The sequence below is a fragment of the Bos taurus genome, chromosome 1, assembly GCF_002263795.3.
Source record: "Bos taurus isolate L1 Dominette 01449 registration number 42190680 breed Hereford chromosome 1, ARS-UCD2.0, whole genome shotgun sequence".
Lineage (NCBI taxonomy): Eukaryota > Metazoa > Chordata > Mammalia > Artiodactyla > Bovidae > Bos > Bos taurus.
The window spans coordinates 106,835,888-106,851,219 of NC_037328.1; the positions used below are offsets into that span (position 1 = coordinate 106,835,888).

The 15,332-nt window shown below is 39.4% G+C and overlaps 1 protein-coding gene across 1 annotated transcript; it reads right to left on the reverse strand.

Moving 5' to 3' along the window:
- Positions 1-209: 209 nt before the first annotated feature.
- On the reverse strand, positions 210-3,849 carry ARL14 (ADP ribosylation factor like GTPase 14). The gene has a single exon (XM_015472845.3). The coding sequence runs from the start codon at positions 3,269-3,271 to the stop codon at positions 2,693-2,695; it is 579 nt and encodes a 192-aa protein (XP_015328331.1). The 5' UTR covers positions 3,272-3,849; the 3' UTR covers positions 210-2,692.
- Between the last annotated feature and the right edge of the window lie 11,483 nt (positions 3,850-15,332).

Below are 15,332 nucleotides of genomic sequence, written 5' to 3' on the forward strand. Positions count from 1 at the left end.
TTTGAGCATTGCTTTGCTTGCATGTGAGATGAGTGCAATTGTGCAATAGTTTGAATGTTCTTTGGCATTTCCATGTCTTGATTTACTATAAATAATGCAATGAGCGTGGGAGTGCAGATATCTCTTCAAGGTAATGATTTCATTTCTTTTAGATACCTAGAAGTTGGATTGCAGGACCATAGTGTTCTATTTTTAGTCTAGCTTGGATTTATTTTTTATATTTATATATTTATTTTATTTTTCTTAAAGTATAGCTGTTTTACAATGTTGTTTTAGTTTCAGGTGTACAGCAAAGTGATTCAGTAATACATGTAATATATCTCTTTTTTTAAAGATTCTTTTCCTTATAGCTTATTACAAATATTGAGTATAGTTTCCTATGCTATACAGTAAGGCCAGGTTGGTTATCTATTTTATATACAGTAGCACAAGTATGTTAATCTCAAACTCGGTAATTTATCACTCCCTCCACCCCTCTCCCCTTTGATGACCATAAATTTGTTTTCCATGTCTGTGAGTCTATTTCTATTTTGTATAAGTTTATTTGTATCTTTTTTTTCTTTTAGATTCCACGTATAAGCAATATTATATGATATATATCTTTCTGTGTCTGGCTTACTTCACTTAGTATAACTTGCAAGTCCATTCATGTTGCAAGAAATGACATTATTTCATTCTTTTTTATGGCCAAGTAATATTTAGCTTGAATTTATCCTTTTTTAAAAAATATTTTTATTTTTGGCTGCACTGTCTTCATTGCTGAACACGGGCTTTCTCTAGTTGAGGTAAGCGGCGGCTACTCTTCATTGCAGGGTGTGGGCTTCGGGTTGCAGTGGCTTCTCTTATTGCAGAACACAGGCTCTAGGCATGCAGGCATCAGTAATTGTGGCACACAGGCTCCATAGTTTCAGTTCAAGGGCCCTAGAGCACACAGGCTTCAGTGCTTGTGGCTCGTGGGCTCTCGAGTGTGGGCTCAGTGCTTCTGGGCCATGGGCTCAGTTACTCCGCAGCATGTAGAATCTTCCTGGACCAGGGATCAGACCCATGTTCCCTCCATTGGCTGGCAGAGTCTTAGTCACTGTGCCATCAGGGAAGTCCTGAATTTATCTTCACTGAGCTCACTGAAGACAGAGGCCATACCTTATTTACAAAACAACATCACGGCAATTAACAGCATAGGCTTTGAAGTGCCTATTTCCCTCTAGGCAGTTATGAACCTTAAATGAATAGATGTGTGAAAGTGTTTAACACAGTTCCTGGCACACACAGTATTCAACCAATGGTAACTGTAATTAAAGATATGTCTACTTTATTACTTGAATCCCTGCCATGCAACACAGGAGGATTTGTCGCCAAACAACAAATCAGGGCTAGGGTGAGAGAAAACTACAGAAGGAATCCAGGAGCAAGCACTGTACCTTACTGTACAATTATTGCTTTACTGTACCTTTATTTTCCTTTGTGACCTTAAAGTTTGGACTCCCTGAGGCTGCAGTGGGGGCTTGAGGCCTGCTTCTAACCCAAATGAGCCTTGTTGGTGGTAGGGTAGAGGGAAAGAGTGTCTTCTGTTAGTTCCAGGGCCTCTCTGGGACTTCTGAGCCTCTCGGGGGAATTCCAGTTCAATCTCCAGTTCTTTCTCCCCTCTTCCCCTCTCCAACAATGTCTCTGGAGAATCTCCAACTGATGGGACCTTCCAGTGACTAACCTGTACCTTCAACGGGGTCCCCCGGAGTTGAGGACTTAACACCACCTCCTGCATGAAGCACTTCTTGTTTCCCCAGGTCAGAATGAGGCTCTCCTGTTACAGCACTTAGTACTTATTGCCGTATCCTATCTGCTGGCTTTATTTTGTTTGTCTCCCCTGTGAATTGCCAGGTCTCTGAGAGCAAAGTATGGCTCTGGTTCCTGCTTGATCAGTACAGTGAGCTGTACATACGTTCCCAAGTTATAACTGTTATATTGAATTCTACCAAAGCCAGTCTTGGAATTGCAGCCTCCAGCTGAACGATAAGTCCAGACCTTACCCTAAGCTCTAAGATTCTCTCTTAATCCCCAGAGCTCTAAGATACAAACTTCTGCTCCCTATAGGAGAACACAGCCACTGGGCAATTGACAGCCTGGGGTTCATGGTGGACTCACTGTAAGAAGTTTCTAGCAATAGATTTCAAAAACCTAGCAGGAATACAGTAAAACAAAACAAAACAAAATCCCTTTATTTAGGAAATAGGGATTTATAAAATATTAACAGCAAACATTTTCCTCTTCATAATTTAAAGTTCATTTTTTTATACCACCCAGCTATTACACAGAAGCATTGTGGAAACTGAATACCTGTAACAGCTGGAAACAGTCTGAAAGAAGTCTGACTCTATTAGCAGCTTAAACTTTGTTCTAGTAGTTACATAAAAATAATAAGGCAAGATTTTATTTGTTCCCAAATATGATTATTTGGAATCATCAAACATGCACAAAATTGTAACATTTTCATTCACAATTATCATTACCACATAGTTTGCTAAAGTGCTTGGCCCAAAATAACAATTTTCTAGATATTATTCTGAGTTTAATGGAATTTAGGTGAAATAACATTTCAGGAAAAGTTTGTCAACTTGACAATTTGCTTTTCTTATTTGGCCTGGGAAAAAAAAATTACCCTTTCAACTTCATCAGCATCTGTTCCTCCACTTGGACCTCAGTGCTGCTTGAAGAATGCTAAAGTGTCTCCTCTTGATTTCATGTGGCTTTTCACAAATCCAGTTAACTTCTGGAACCCCTCCATTAGCCCGTCCCCAGTGACGGCACAGCAGGGCTGCACGCACCAGTTCCGGTCACTGCAGAGTTGCTTCACTTTGAACATCCTGGTGATGTCCTCGGCACTTAGAGCTCCAGGCATATCTTGTTTGTTGGCTAACAGGACCACAGGCACATTTTTAATGTACTCATTCTTCAAGATGTGCTCAAACTCTTTCCTGGAGTCTTCAAGTCGCTGTGTGTCTGTACTGTCCACAACATACACTAGCCCATCAGTGTTCTCACAGTAGAGGCCCCACGTGGCTCTCATTTTCTCTTGTCCTCCAACGTCCCAGACCGTGAGCGAGACACCTTTTGCCAACTCAATCATCTCCACATTGAAACCTACTGTTGGGATAGTCACAATATCCTTATCAAGCTTCAATTTGTAAAGGAGAGTAGACTTCCCAGCAGAGTCAAGTCCCAGAAGAAGAATTCGGGCTTGCTTGGCTTTAGGCTTTTTAGAATTCAACAGACCCATTTTAGGCTTTTTAAATTTTTCTTTAAAGATCTTTTCTTATGGCCGGAGCCAGTTTCCTTTCCAGGTCCTGCATGAAAATGTTAAGAAAGAAGAGAGCAAAGGCTTCACGATATAGTCTTAGAATAGGAACTTACATGCATTTATGTTGTAGCTTATCGACTTGATTATGGGCAAACAATGTTTTATTTGCAGTCCCAGCCAATCCTGAGGAATCTACGGTGTGAGTAACCAGCCAGTGTCATAGAAGCTCAAAGGGGAAATTCTTTGTGAGTGAGTAGGACTTAGGAGGGGCCTGCCTGTGTGACACTGCAGCTTGTTCTCCTCCCAACGTTGGGAAGCTAGGGAAATCAAAGATTTGGACAGAACATGGTTTTGGTAGCAGGATAAAAACTTAAATGTACAAGTGGTTTGTAGCAGCTCTCTAGTTGCTTGACTGTTTATCTTACCCCAGTTGTAAATAAATAACCAGACTTTTGAAGTCATGAAGGGAGAGTTTATCTCACACTGCCCTGAGCAGTATCTTTAGTACTTTCCAGATTACTCAATAAGAAACCTTAAACCACCCAAAGTTACCTGAACCTTACTCCCATAATCATATAGAGAATCACTTCTTTAATCTTCTTGGTAGGAAATTTACATTATTCACAAGACCAGATTTATAGGAGAGGGAAGTTTGTAACACAAACACTTTAAAAATTAAGCAGTCCAATTAAAGGTGGCAAATTGAATACATGTATCTATCTCCTCTCCTTCTCAAGACTCCACCAAAATGATGGTAAAAGAGTAAAAAGAAAATATAAACTCACACCAAGAGCAGCAGAGTCCATTGGAGGATGAGAGATTTCCACATCTCTCTGGAAGGTGAAATGTAGACAGAAGATGAATAGTAACTGATGCAGCAGGATAAAGCCGAGGCTTAGTGGGCTGATGCAGAGGATACAGAGGGAAGGGGCGAAATGCATGACAGAAAACAGAGGGTTAACTAAAAGTCTGAATAAGGAACAGAAAACACACAAACACACACCCCTCTGCTGGGTGACCATTCAGAATGAAATGTTACTCCCTAGGCCAAAACAGAAAGGCTTTTCTACAGAAATTGTATGATGTCAGAGAAGAGACCTTTATGTTTTGACAGTTGGGAGTTTCCACATCCTAATACCTAACTCAAAATTTAATTAACCTATAGCCAATCTGGCAATTGCATGTACACGGAGGTACCAGTCAGCCTTCAGTGCACAGAGGTTTTCATACTTAATGTAACATGTCTTCAAATGAGAGAAAGACCAAAATAAAAGTAAGAAGGTTTTAAGAAAGCTTTAACAGAGGTAATGCAGGGAGCAGAAGAAAATTTTCAGTAAGTTCTAATATTTCAATGAAAAAAAAAGGGAAAATGTTAACCACTCGGTTGCATCCAACTCTTTGTGATCCCATGGACTGTAGCCCGCTAAACTCCCTGTTCATGGGATTTTCCAGGCAAGAATATTAGAGTGGATTTCCATTCCCTCCTCCAGGGAATCTTCTCGATCCAGGGACCGAACCCAGGTCTCTTGCGTTGCAGGAGAATACTTCACCATCTGAGCCAGTATTTCCATAGAAATTTGCAAAAGTATTGTATCCATAAAACAAGAAATGGATGTTATTTAAAAGGCTACTCAAAAAACAAAAACAGAACTCTTGGAAATTAAGAACATGGTTTCCAAAATTTTAAAAGATCAATAATAGGTTAGAAGAAAACCTTTTAAAAAGTAGAAGGTAAAAAGTATGAAAGAAAAGATGAGATGTAGAAAATCAATCCAGAAGTTTCAAAGTCTGACTTTTAGGACTTTATTCCAAAAGGAACAGAAAACATGCAAAGAGGAAATTATCAAAGAAAAAATAGTCATATTATTTGCTATTATTTGCATATTATAAGCTAAAGAATAAACTTTCCAGGTTGAAAGGCTTCCCTCAATGCCTTTTAAAAGAACAGTACTAAGGCATAGGGCTTCCCCAGTGGCTCAGTGGTAAAGAATCTGCCTGCGATGTAGAAGACGCAGGAGATGTGGGCTCAATCCCTAGGTAAGGAAGATCCCCTGGGGGAAGAAATGGCAACCCACTCCAGCATTCTTGCCTGGAGAATCCCATGGACAGAGGATCCTGGCAGGCTACAGTCCATAGCATTGCAAAGAGTCTGACACGACTGAAGTGAGTGAGCACGCTCTCACATACTAAGGCATATAATATACATGTTTTGTTTTCATTAAAACTAAAATTTTATTTTTTAATTAAGTAGACTATTCTAGGTGTAGAAAATGCACTTGTGATGAAATTAAACTTTTAAAAAACTATTAAATTCTTAACTAACTCACTGTATCTCTGAAACCACAGGTATTATTTTCATTCATTTATTCATCCATCCATCCATTTTTTCAACAAATGTATATATTGATTGCCTACTGTGTGAACTACGATGTGCTAGATTTCAGGGAGGACACAAAGATAAATTAGACCTGCCCTTAGGTGGCTTTCTATGGGGAAAAAGTTAAAAGATGTGAATAAAAATAATAATGCAAAGTTTTTAAAAATGCCAATGCTATTAGAAGAGGAAAGCTAATATATTCTGGAAATTCAAAGATTACTTCAGGATGGAAGGCATTAGGGAAATCACTGTAGAGAAGGTTCAACCTCACACCAGGCCTCCTAGAGATGGTGTAGGAGAAGTATATTAAAGAGATGGTCTGTATGAGCAAAGTCTCAGAAATGGGAAAACATAGGATGTATATGGAAAAACAACAGGATGCAAGCATGCATGTATAGTGTTTTTGTTCCTAAAACATGTTTAACTATCATGAGAAAACCATCAGACAAATCTAGACTGTAGGACATGCTACAAAAAAACACACCTGGAGTTCAAAATACCTCTGTGTCATGAAAGACAGAAAAAAAAAAAAAAAGGAGCAGAAGAATGATCTAAATTAAGATACACTTAAGATACATGACCCCTAAATGCATTGTGTGATCTTTGATTTGATCCTTTGTCCAAAAAAACTATTATTATTATAATTGGGGGCATCTGATGATGACTATCCTTCATATATTATTATATCTATAAATTGTGTATTAGATGTTGTTATCAGTGTTAAATTTCTTGAGAGAAATGATGATATTGTGGTTATGCAAGAGGATGTCCTTGTTCTAAAGAGATACATGCCAATGTACTTAGGGATGATACCAGCAAGTTAATTTCAACTGGCTCAGCACACACAAGCACGTACACACACGGAGAAGAAATAGGGCAAAAATCAGTAACTGGTAGTTGAGGTGAGGAGTTTTTGGTGTTCATTATACTATTTTAAAACTCTCCTTTAGTTTTGAAAATCAAAATAATATGTAGGAAAAAAAGAATATAATTGAAATAAGCTAATCAAATAAGGCTGCAGTCTGCAGTAATGTAAAGAATAATTCAGCTTACACATGTGGTCAGACCGTATTTCCCAAGATGAATTTAAGGACTCTGCAGTACCAGCTCGCCTCCATCTCTGTACTTTCAATAAATTAAATTTTAAAAGAAAAAATGTAACACATATTTCATATTAAACTTGATATGTTCCTTATGAGATCTGATGTTAGTACTGGGGTAAAACTTTTATTTTTGCCTATAATGAGGATAATCATACATAAATGCCTTTACTCTGTTTCCCATTTAACCAATTGTACCTTATTTTCAGGGTAGTCAACCTGATGAGGGGTTAAATTCTGGATGAATATTATATCCAAATGAAAATACAATTTCTGTAAAAGGAAGTAATTTCTTTCTCAATGTTAATTTTCATGAAAAATTCTACAAATGTTTCAACAGTCTTTTCTACTGTCCTACAACACTTAAGGATTCATTTGTCCTGGCCAAACCTGACGAAAGGCAAGGTATTTGTTTTCTGTGAATCATTCTGAGGTTGTGCAAATACAGATAGGATTGCAAGAGTGTTACTCGCAAGCTCTGTTGTATCACCAAGAAATTTGTTTTAAAATTCAGGAATGAAGGAAACTTTTAAAAAAATTTCTTGCTGTGGAGATGGGAGGTCTGACTTTAGAAACTCGACCATGTACTGACCAAGTGAAGATAATAGAAGCTCATCTCTTAGAAGACAGTGGCAGCTTATTCTATTAACTTTATTTTTTACAGATAAAGAAGAATTGGGATGTGGTTGTGTGACTTGCTTAGTTTATGCAGACTTGGAACATCCCATAGTTTTCTTGTGATGACTTTTTGTTCGGTCTTTTTAAAAATGAACTTTTGGAAAACTGAATTATAGCATACAGATAGAAATATGCAAAAATCATAAACCTACAGCTCAATGAGTCACAAATTGAAAACATCCATATATCTACCAGTGAGACCAGGCTTAAATTTTAATTTTCCATTTTCATTGCAAGTAAAAAGTCCAGACCTCAAGCATTTCTGTACTGAGCTGTCAAAAATATGCTCTGTTCTCAAAAAGATGTCATGTGAACAACAGGTATTTATTATCCCAGTTGAGATTCTTTGATGCTGCAAAAAAATGATATTCCAACCATGAAACTCTTCCAAGTGCCATTTTCTCCAGGAAAGAACCCGCCCTTACATTCACATCACCAAAGGAGGAGAGCTTTTCTCTCACATGGGCAGACCACTGGATCTGAGCTCATATCCAGCCCCTGGCACTTACTAAGTGCTGAATGATGACAAAAACAGGGGTGTTGTGATAGTTTATTATATTACATTTTATAAATGTGAAAACATATCATAGAACATGGCACATGGTTGATGAAATTTTCTTCCTCTCCTCTGACAAGTTTTGTTTATCAGCTAACATTTTAAAAGACCTGCAATCCTTGCTTATCATGATAGTCATTTCATGATGTATGTTAAGTCAAATCATTATGCTGTACACCTTAAACTTATACAGTGCTATAGGTCAGTTATAGCTCAGTAAAACTGGAAGGAAAAAAAAAAAATCTGCAACTTTTAACCTTTTCCAGACAAGGAACAAGTTCAGAGTCCTATCAGAGAACTGTATTCCCTTGGCAGAATAAAACACTGTGTGCTGAACCCCTTCCCCAGCACCCCAACATTGTTATCCCACTTTCCAAATAAGATGAAAATGAACAAGGGTGCAATCCAACGCCACTGAAATGAGCAGAGGGACAGTCTGAGGGCTGTGTCTGGAACTAGGGAGAGGCAGTCACTCTTCACCTTGATAAAGATGGGCATTTATACAAGAACAGATGACTCAGATATCTTTGGCCCCAGCTACATGTGAAGCTCTCAGTATCCTCTGAATGTCTGCCCAGCTAGCAGCAAGGGGAACCCGAAGAACTGGGCCATGCAACCTGACCACCATGAACCGAATTGACTCCCTTTTCATGTCAATCATCCAAATCATAGGTTTGCATAGGTCAGCAAATTCTTTTAAAAATTATTTTAAGATCCCCATTCTTTATAGCCACTCATTTCTCTTCAAAAGTACAATCTGTGACTATTCATTCAATATTTATTGGGCACACACAAAATGGCAAGCACTGTATATCTGCTACAAACAGAATAAGTGAGACTTTACCCTTTAATAAGCAACTGAGTATTGAACTATTTTTTAAAATATTAAAAAAAATACTCTATGATCAACCTTGCTATTTATAAAATATTTTATTTTAAAAACAATATTAAAATGTTTAAAAATCATCTGAAACATTTACAAATCTAATTATGAATTTACTTTTATTTTCTATCTTTGTTTATATATATATATAATTTAATCATGATACACTTTATTCATCAAACTTATATTGAGAACATAATATATCTAGATTTAATACAAGATGTTAGCAATACATACAGTTCAATCAAAACAGTCTCCATTTTCAAGTAGTCTAATGAAGAAGATAAATACGTGGTGTGAATATTGTTATAAATAAGGTAATAGAACCTTAAGGAAGCACAGGAGCCATCAAAAAGAAGGGTGAAATAACGCATTGTGTCCAGGGAACTGGAAGCAGTTCTTAACTGGAGCTGAGAAGTGTGAGGGCAGTAGAGTGAGGGGAGAGGGTCTGCAGGTCAGTGTCAAGCACCGTGGCTCAAGCTTGGGGCACCCACATCATTTATCATCCACACTTGGACAGTTTTGAAAGTGGAAGTGTTGCCAATAATGAAGATTCCAGAAAACTGGTGTAAACAAAGATAACCTTTGAATAACTGAACTGTATGATCTTGCCCAGCTTCATGAGAGGACACTGGAGTCAGCTTCAGGATAAAAAATCAGAGGGCCAGGTCTGCATAGCTGCTTCTCACATACTTCTACTGTCATTCACTGACATTCTCCTTTCCAGTCTTTCTAGAGAATAAACTAAGAAATCAGAGTTGTACACTAGAAGAAGCTGAATCCTAATCTGTCAATGAGGGAAACCAAATTGGGAAACCTACGTCATGCAGCAGAATCAGTCCTTAAAGACTCAGAAATAGACAGAATCAAGCCAGAAACTGGGCTAAGGGAAGATAATTAAAACAAAATGCTGAGGCCTTGTCAGTACAAGTGGGGGTAAAATACAGGACACCAGATAAGTGTGAATTGCAAATGAACAATGAAGAACTTTTTAGTGTAAGTATGTTCCAAATATTAAATGGGCTATACCTAAAATAAAGGAGCATTCATTGCTTATCTTAAATTCAAATTTAATTGGTTGTTGTTTATTTTTATTTGCTGAATATAGCAACCTTACTTGGGATGGACACAGACCCCAGGAATGCTTCTCTACAAAGGAAAGAGAGAGGTGTAGAGAAGACAAATACTGGCTTCTCCCCTGTCCCTGCCGTGTGAGTTTCCAATGGTGTTTCTTACTAGCAGAATCTAACTGGAAGCCAACTGGCAAAAAAAACACTTAGGAAATGTTGGATTTCAGGCCCCTAGTCACAACAGTACAGAGCAGAGGATAGAATAAGGCCTCTGGAGATAACATAATTAGAAATCCTTTACATGAACGAAATAAAATTTTAGTTTAAAATATTTATGAAAACAAAGATGCCTCTTGGTTAATGTCTTTCTGGACATGCTTTTGATTGCCTACTTTGGTGCTCAGACATTTTGACTACTTCTTTTGAAATGGGTAAAAGACAGCGATGATAATTGGAAAGTGCTGCTGCTGCTGCTGCTGCTGTTAAGTCACTTCATTTGTGTCCAACTCTGTGTGATCCCATAGACGGCAGCCCACCAGGCTCCCGCGTCCCTGGGATTCTCCAGGCAAGAACACTGGAGTGGGTTGCCATTTCCTTCTCCAATGCATGAAAGTGAAAAATGAAAGTGAAGTCGCTCAGTTGTGTCCGACTCTTAGCGACCCCATGGACTGCAGCCCACCAGGCCCCTCCGTCCATGGGATTTTCCAGGCAAGAGTACTGGAGTGGTACTCTTCTCTGACTGGAATGTGAGGTGTCGTAAGAAAAAGAGGTCCACTCGGAAGTACCATAGGAATGCAGAAGGACTGTTCATTCTGACCAGAAGTCCTTTTCAGGATGAGTGGCCTTTGAATGATATCTCATTTGCATAATGAAAGAGGAGGAAAGGGAAAGGCCTTCCCAGATGGACAATGAAATTGAAATCAGAGGCGAGGAAGTGTGCAGTGTGTTCTGGAATAGCTGAGGTTTGATATAGCTGAGTAAAGAGGATGTGTGGGTGTGGGATGGGGATCAAATCTGGTCATGTGTGAAGAGCACCTTGTTTGGAGGATGCTTGAATACCAAATTAACAATTTGGTTTTTGATCTGCCATATAATGCATAAGCAATGGGGACTCATTCAAAGACACTGAAGCCAAGGAAATAGTTAGATTTGAACCACGTGTATTTGAAGCCAGATTAATGGATGAGATTTCTCAGGAAGCAAATATAGAGAAATGGGTCTCAACCTTGTAGAGCCCATGGCCCTTATTGATAAACAATAAATATTCACAGATACCCATCTTGGGGAATCTTTATGACACTTACTATAAATCACTGCTTTCTTCTGCTTACCCCTGCCACATCCAGTTTTGTCAAAGTTTCTTTTTCTAATATTTTGAAATAAATAATAAGCTTCTCTCTCCTAAATCAAAATATGTAATTCCAAAAACGTTTTGTTTATCAAATTCTATTAATGCCGTACTTATAAGCTATTTGGAGAAGGCAATGGCAACCCACTCCAGTACTCTTGCCTGGAAAATCCCATGGACGGAGGAGCCTGGTAGGCTGCAGTCCATGGGGTCACGAAGAGTCAGACACACTGAGTGGCTTCATTTTCAATTTTCACTTTCCTGCTTTGGAGAAGGACATGGCAACCCACTCCAGTGTTCTTGCCTGGAGAATCCCATGGAGAGAGGAGCCTGGTGGGCTGCCGTCTACGGGGTTGCACAGAGTTGGACATGACTGAAGTGACTTAGCAGCAGCAGCAGCATAAGCTATTTGAGGTAATTGTTCAAAGTTATTTCATGAACAGTTTGGCAAAGCACATTATTTCTCATTGTAGTTAAAAAGAAATCAAAGTTTTAAGAGGACAGGGTGGGATAATAACATCTACATGATGTAGTTGTTATGACTTCATGCTTCTTCCAAGTAAAATGGAGTAGGACCCTATGGTCCTTGCCTTCCCCCACCTTCATCTCCTCTGTCTGCTTTTTGTCTGTGGAAAATTTTAGTCAAAGAATAAGTTTAATCAGATAAATGAGAAATGCGGAAACAAAGGAAAACAGTCAAAGGAGACAATAATGATCATGTAGTCATTAAACCTAGTCAAGGGCCTTTAGTTCTTTCTCAAGGACTATAGATAATATTCTGGGCCATATTCTGTGAGCTGTCTCATAGACACTGAAACCCCAGGGTGGAAAAGTTAACTACATGATGACCAGACTGTACCCAGGATATGAGCTTCCACACTTCTGAGAATTGGCCACAAAGAAATGGAAACAAATGGACCCTGGAACTGAAGATTGTTTTATTATTGGTCATGGGAATAGCAGACAGGTTTATATTTGCTTGCTCAAATGAATAAGGTTTATATTTGCTTGGTCAAATGAATATTCATTGGAAGGACTGATGCTGAAGCTGAAGCTCCAATACTTTGGCCACCGGATACAGACACATTGGAAAAGACTTGATAACTCATTGGAAAAGACTCTGCGGAAGATTGAGGGCAGGAGGAGAAGGGGACCACAGAGGATGAGATGGTTGGATGGCATCACCAACTCAATGGACATGAGTTTGAGCAAAATCTGGGAAATGGTGAAGGACAGGGGATCGTGGTACCCCACAGTCCATGGGGTCTCAAAGAGTTGTACGCGACTTAGCAACAGAACAACAAAAACAATGAGATTTATTGTTAGCAACTTTTTTGAGAGGTAATGTGAAGTTGCATCTTGGCTCCTTGCAAAAGAGTACTATGCTCCATTTCCAGTGTCTGATGGTTAATTTTATGTGTCAATTTAAAGGGGTATGCCCAGGCAAAACATTACTTCAGGGTGTGTTAGTGAGAGTATTCCAGGAAGCGGTTAGCATTTGAGTCAGTAAACTGAGTAAAAAAGTTTGTCCTCACCAGTGCAGGAGGGTATCATCCAATCCATCAAGCACTTGATAGAACAAAAAGGCAGCTGCTGCTGCTCAGTCACTTTCGTCATGTCCAACCCTTTGTGACCCTATAGGCTGTAACCCACCAGCCTCCTCTGTCCATGGAATTCTCCAGGCAAGAATACTGGAGTAGGTTGCTATGCCCTCCTCCAGGGGATCTTCCCAACCAGGGATTGGACCTACATCTCTTGTGTTTCCTGCATTGGCAGGCAGATTCTTTTACCTGGGAAGCGGGCACAGAGGCTACTAAGAAGCCTAGTGGAAGAATCTGTGACTCTGTCTCAGGTCAAGGGAACCTTCCCAGGGCTGCTGCATCGTGCTGAGTCTGAGGCCCAGTGCATCATGCATGTTAGAGACAAATGGTAATCCAATATTCTCCAAGACTTGGACCTTTCTTGGAGAGTTCAGCTTGTGGGGGGCTTCCTTTCTTGAAAGCCACAGCTTTCTTTTCCATCAAAATATTCCTCCTATGGAGAGTTGCTTCCCTAGAGGTTTGGGCAAAAAGGGCCCTGAACAGAATCTTGATACCTTCTCTATGTCAGCTACCCTCCAGAGTTTCTATTTCAGGTTGGAGAACTGCCTCCATTCCTTAGATCATGTGTTGGAGCTAGCTGGCCAACATCAACCAGTTCGATGACCTGACCAAGCTTGTCCCCAGCTGGGGTTATTAGCTTCTTGCTTTTCCTCAAATGTTTACTGATGATGTTCGCTCCCACCCACATATACATGGTCTCCAGAATCCTTGTTACAGGCTCACAATAATCCAGTATCTGACACAGCCTATGAATAACAAACTTCAGTTTCATAAGGAAAGAGGAGGGGCATAACCTCTCAGCTGTGATCCAGAACACCAAATAAGTACATTTGTAGTATAGAAATAGCATGAAATACTAATTTAAATAATGTTCAGGGAGCCCCCAAATTATAAGCCAGTCACCCAAGAATCCCAAGTCACAGGGAAAGGCAAGGAAATTTGTAGACAATGTGACTGCATACCTACAAAACTCAGAGAACTGAATGACAAACGAAGACATTCTGGCCAAGACACAAGATGAACATACAAAGATAGTAGCATTCCTCATAGCCAGCAGTAACTGAGAAAAACCCCATTCTCAATAGCAATAAAAACTGTAAAATATTGAGCAGTAAACTCGGTAATATGTACACAAGGCCTGCATGAAGAAAATATTAAATCTTTACTGCTGGTCTTTAAAAAATCAGCCAAATAAAGAAAGAGATATAACACTGTAAAAATGCCAGTTCACTCCTAAAGTAATCTGTAAATTAAATTCGGCCTCAGTCGAAATCAACCAGTAACAAATATTTGTATAACATTTAATTATGAGTCAGTTACTATTTTAAGCATTGGAGGTACAGTGATGATTGACACAGCATCTCTGCTCTCACGTTTACATTCTAATGCAAGGTGGGTGAAAGTGAAAGTTGCTCAGTCGTTTCCAACTCTTTGCAACTATACACAGTCCATGGACTATACACAGTCCCTGGAATTCTCCAGGCCAGAATATTGGAGTGGGTAGCCTATCCCTTCTCCAGGGGATCTTCCCAACCCAGAGATCAAACCCAGGTCTGCTGATCCAGGGATCGAACCCAGGTCTCCTGCATTGCAGGCAGATTCTTTACCAGCTGAGCTACAAGGGAAGCCCAATGCAAGGTGGGAGCGGGGAGATAAATACATCAACAAATAAACAAGATGCAAGATTTCTTTCCTCATTCTGGGAAGCAGGCTTATGGAGCAGCCACTGCCATGAACACTGCCAGTCACTATCTGAGGGATCTTACATAGCCAATTAAATGTTCTGGGCCACAGGCACCCCTTCCACTTCTGCTCACAATTCATGAGCCAAAATGAGTTCCATGGCCTCATGTGACCACAGGGAGGCAGGAAGTGCTGTCCCACTGTGCACCCAGCAAGGGAGCAAACCAAATCAGCTTGGCAAATAGTGTGAATAACTACCTCATCCTAACGATGGTCTGATTTTTTTTTTTTTTTTATCATTCTGCTTTTTAAGTTTAGATTCTTAATGTCTGGAATTTCTTTATGAACAGTATATCTGGTTTCCAAATGCATAGTAAATCTTTTCAATACTGCAAATTTAAAAGACCCCCTTTTTTTTTTAAACTTTACAATATTTTATTAGTTTTGCCAAATATCGAAGTGAATCCGCCACAGGTATACCTGTGTTCCCCATCCTGAACCCTCCTCCCTCCTCCCTCCCCATACCCTCCCTCTGGGTCGTCCCAGTGCACCAGCCCCACCTCTAAGTTGTTGACCCACTGGGTTTTTTTCTGGTGTCTGTTATTTGAAACCAAACACAATTATTAAAAAAATAGGGGTCTATTTAGTTCTATTTTGCTCACATGCAGGGATTTTTTTTTTTTTTTTAAGGATAAGGACATATTGCCACTACTAGTAAATTTATTCATGTATGTGATCAGATTT

What these genes read in the sequence shown, in the direction of transcription:
- ARL14 (XM_015472845.3), bottom strand. Translation starts at nt 3,271, where the DNA reads ATGGGTCTGTTGAATTCTAAAAAGCCTAAAGCCAAGCAAGCCCGAATT.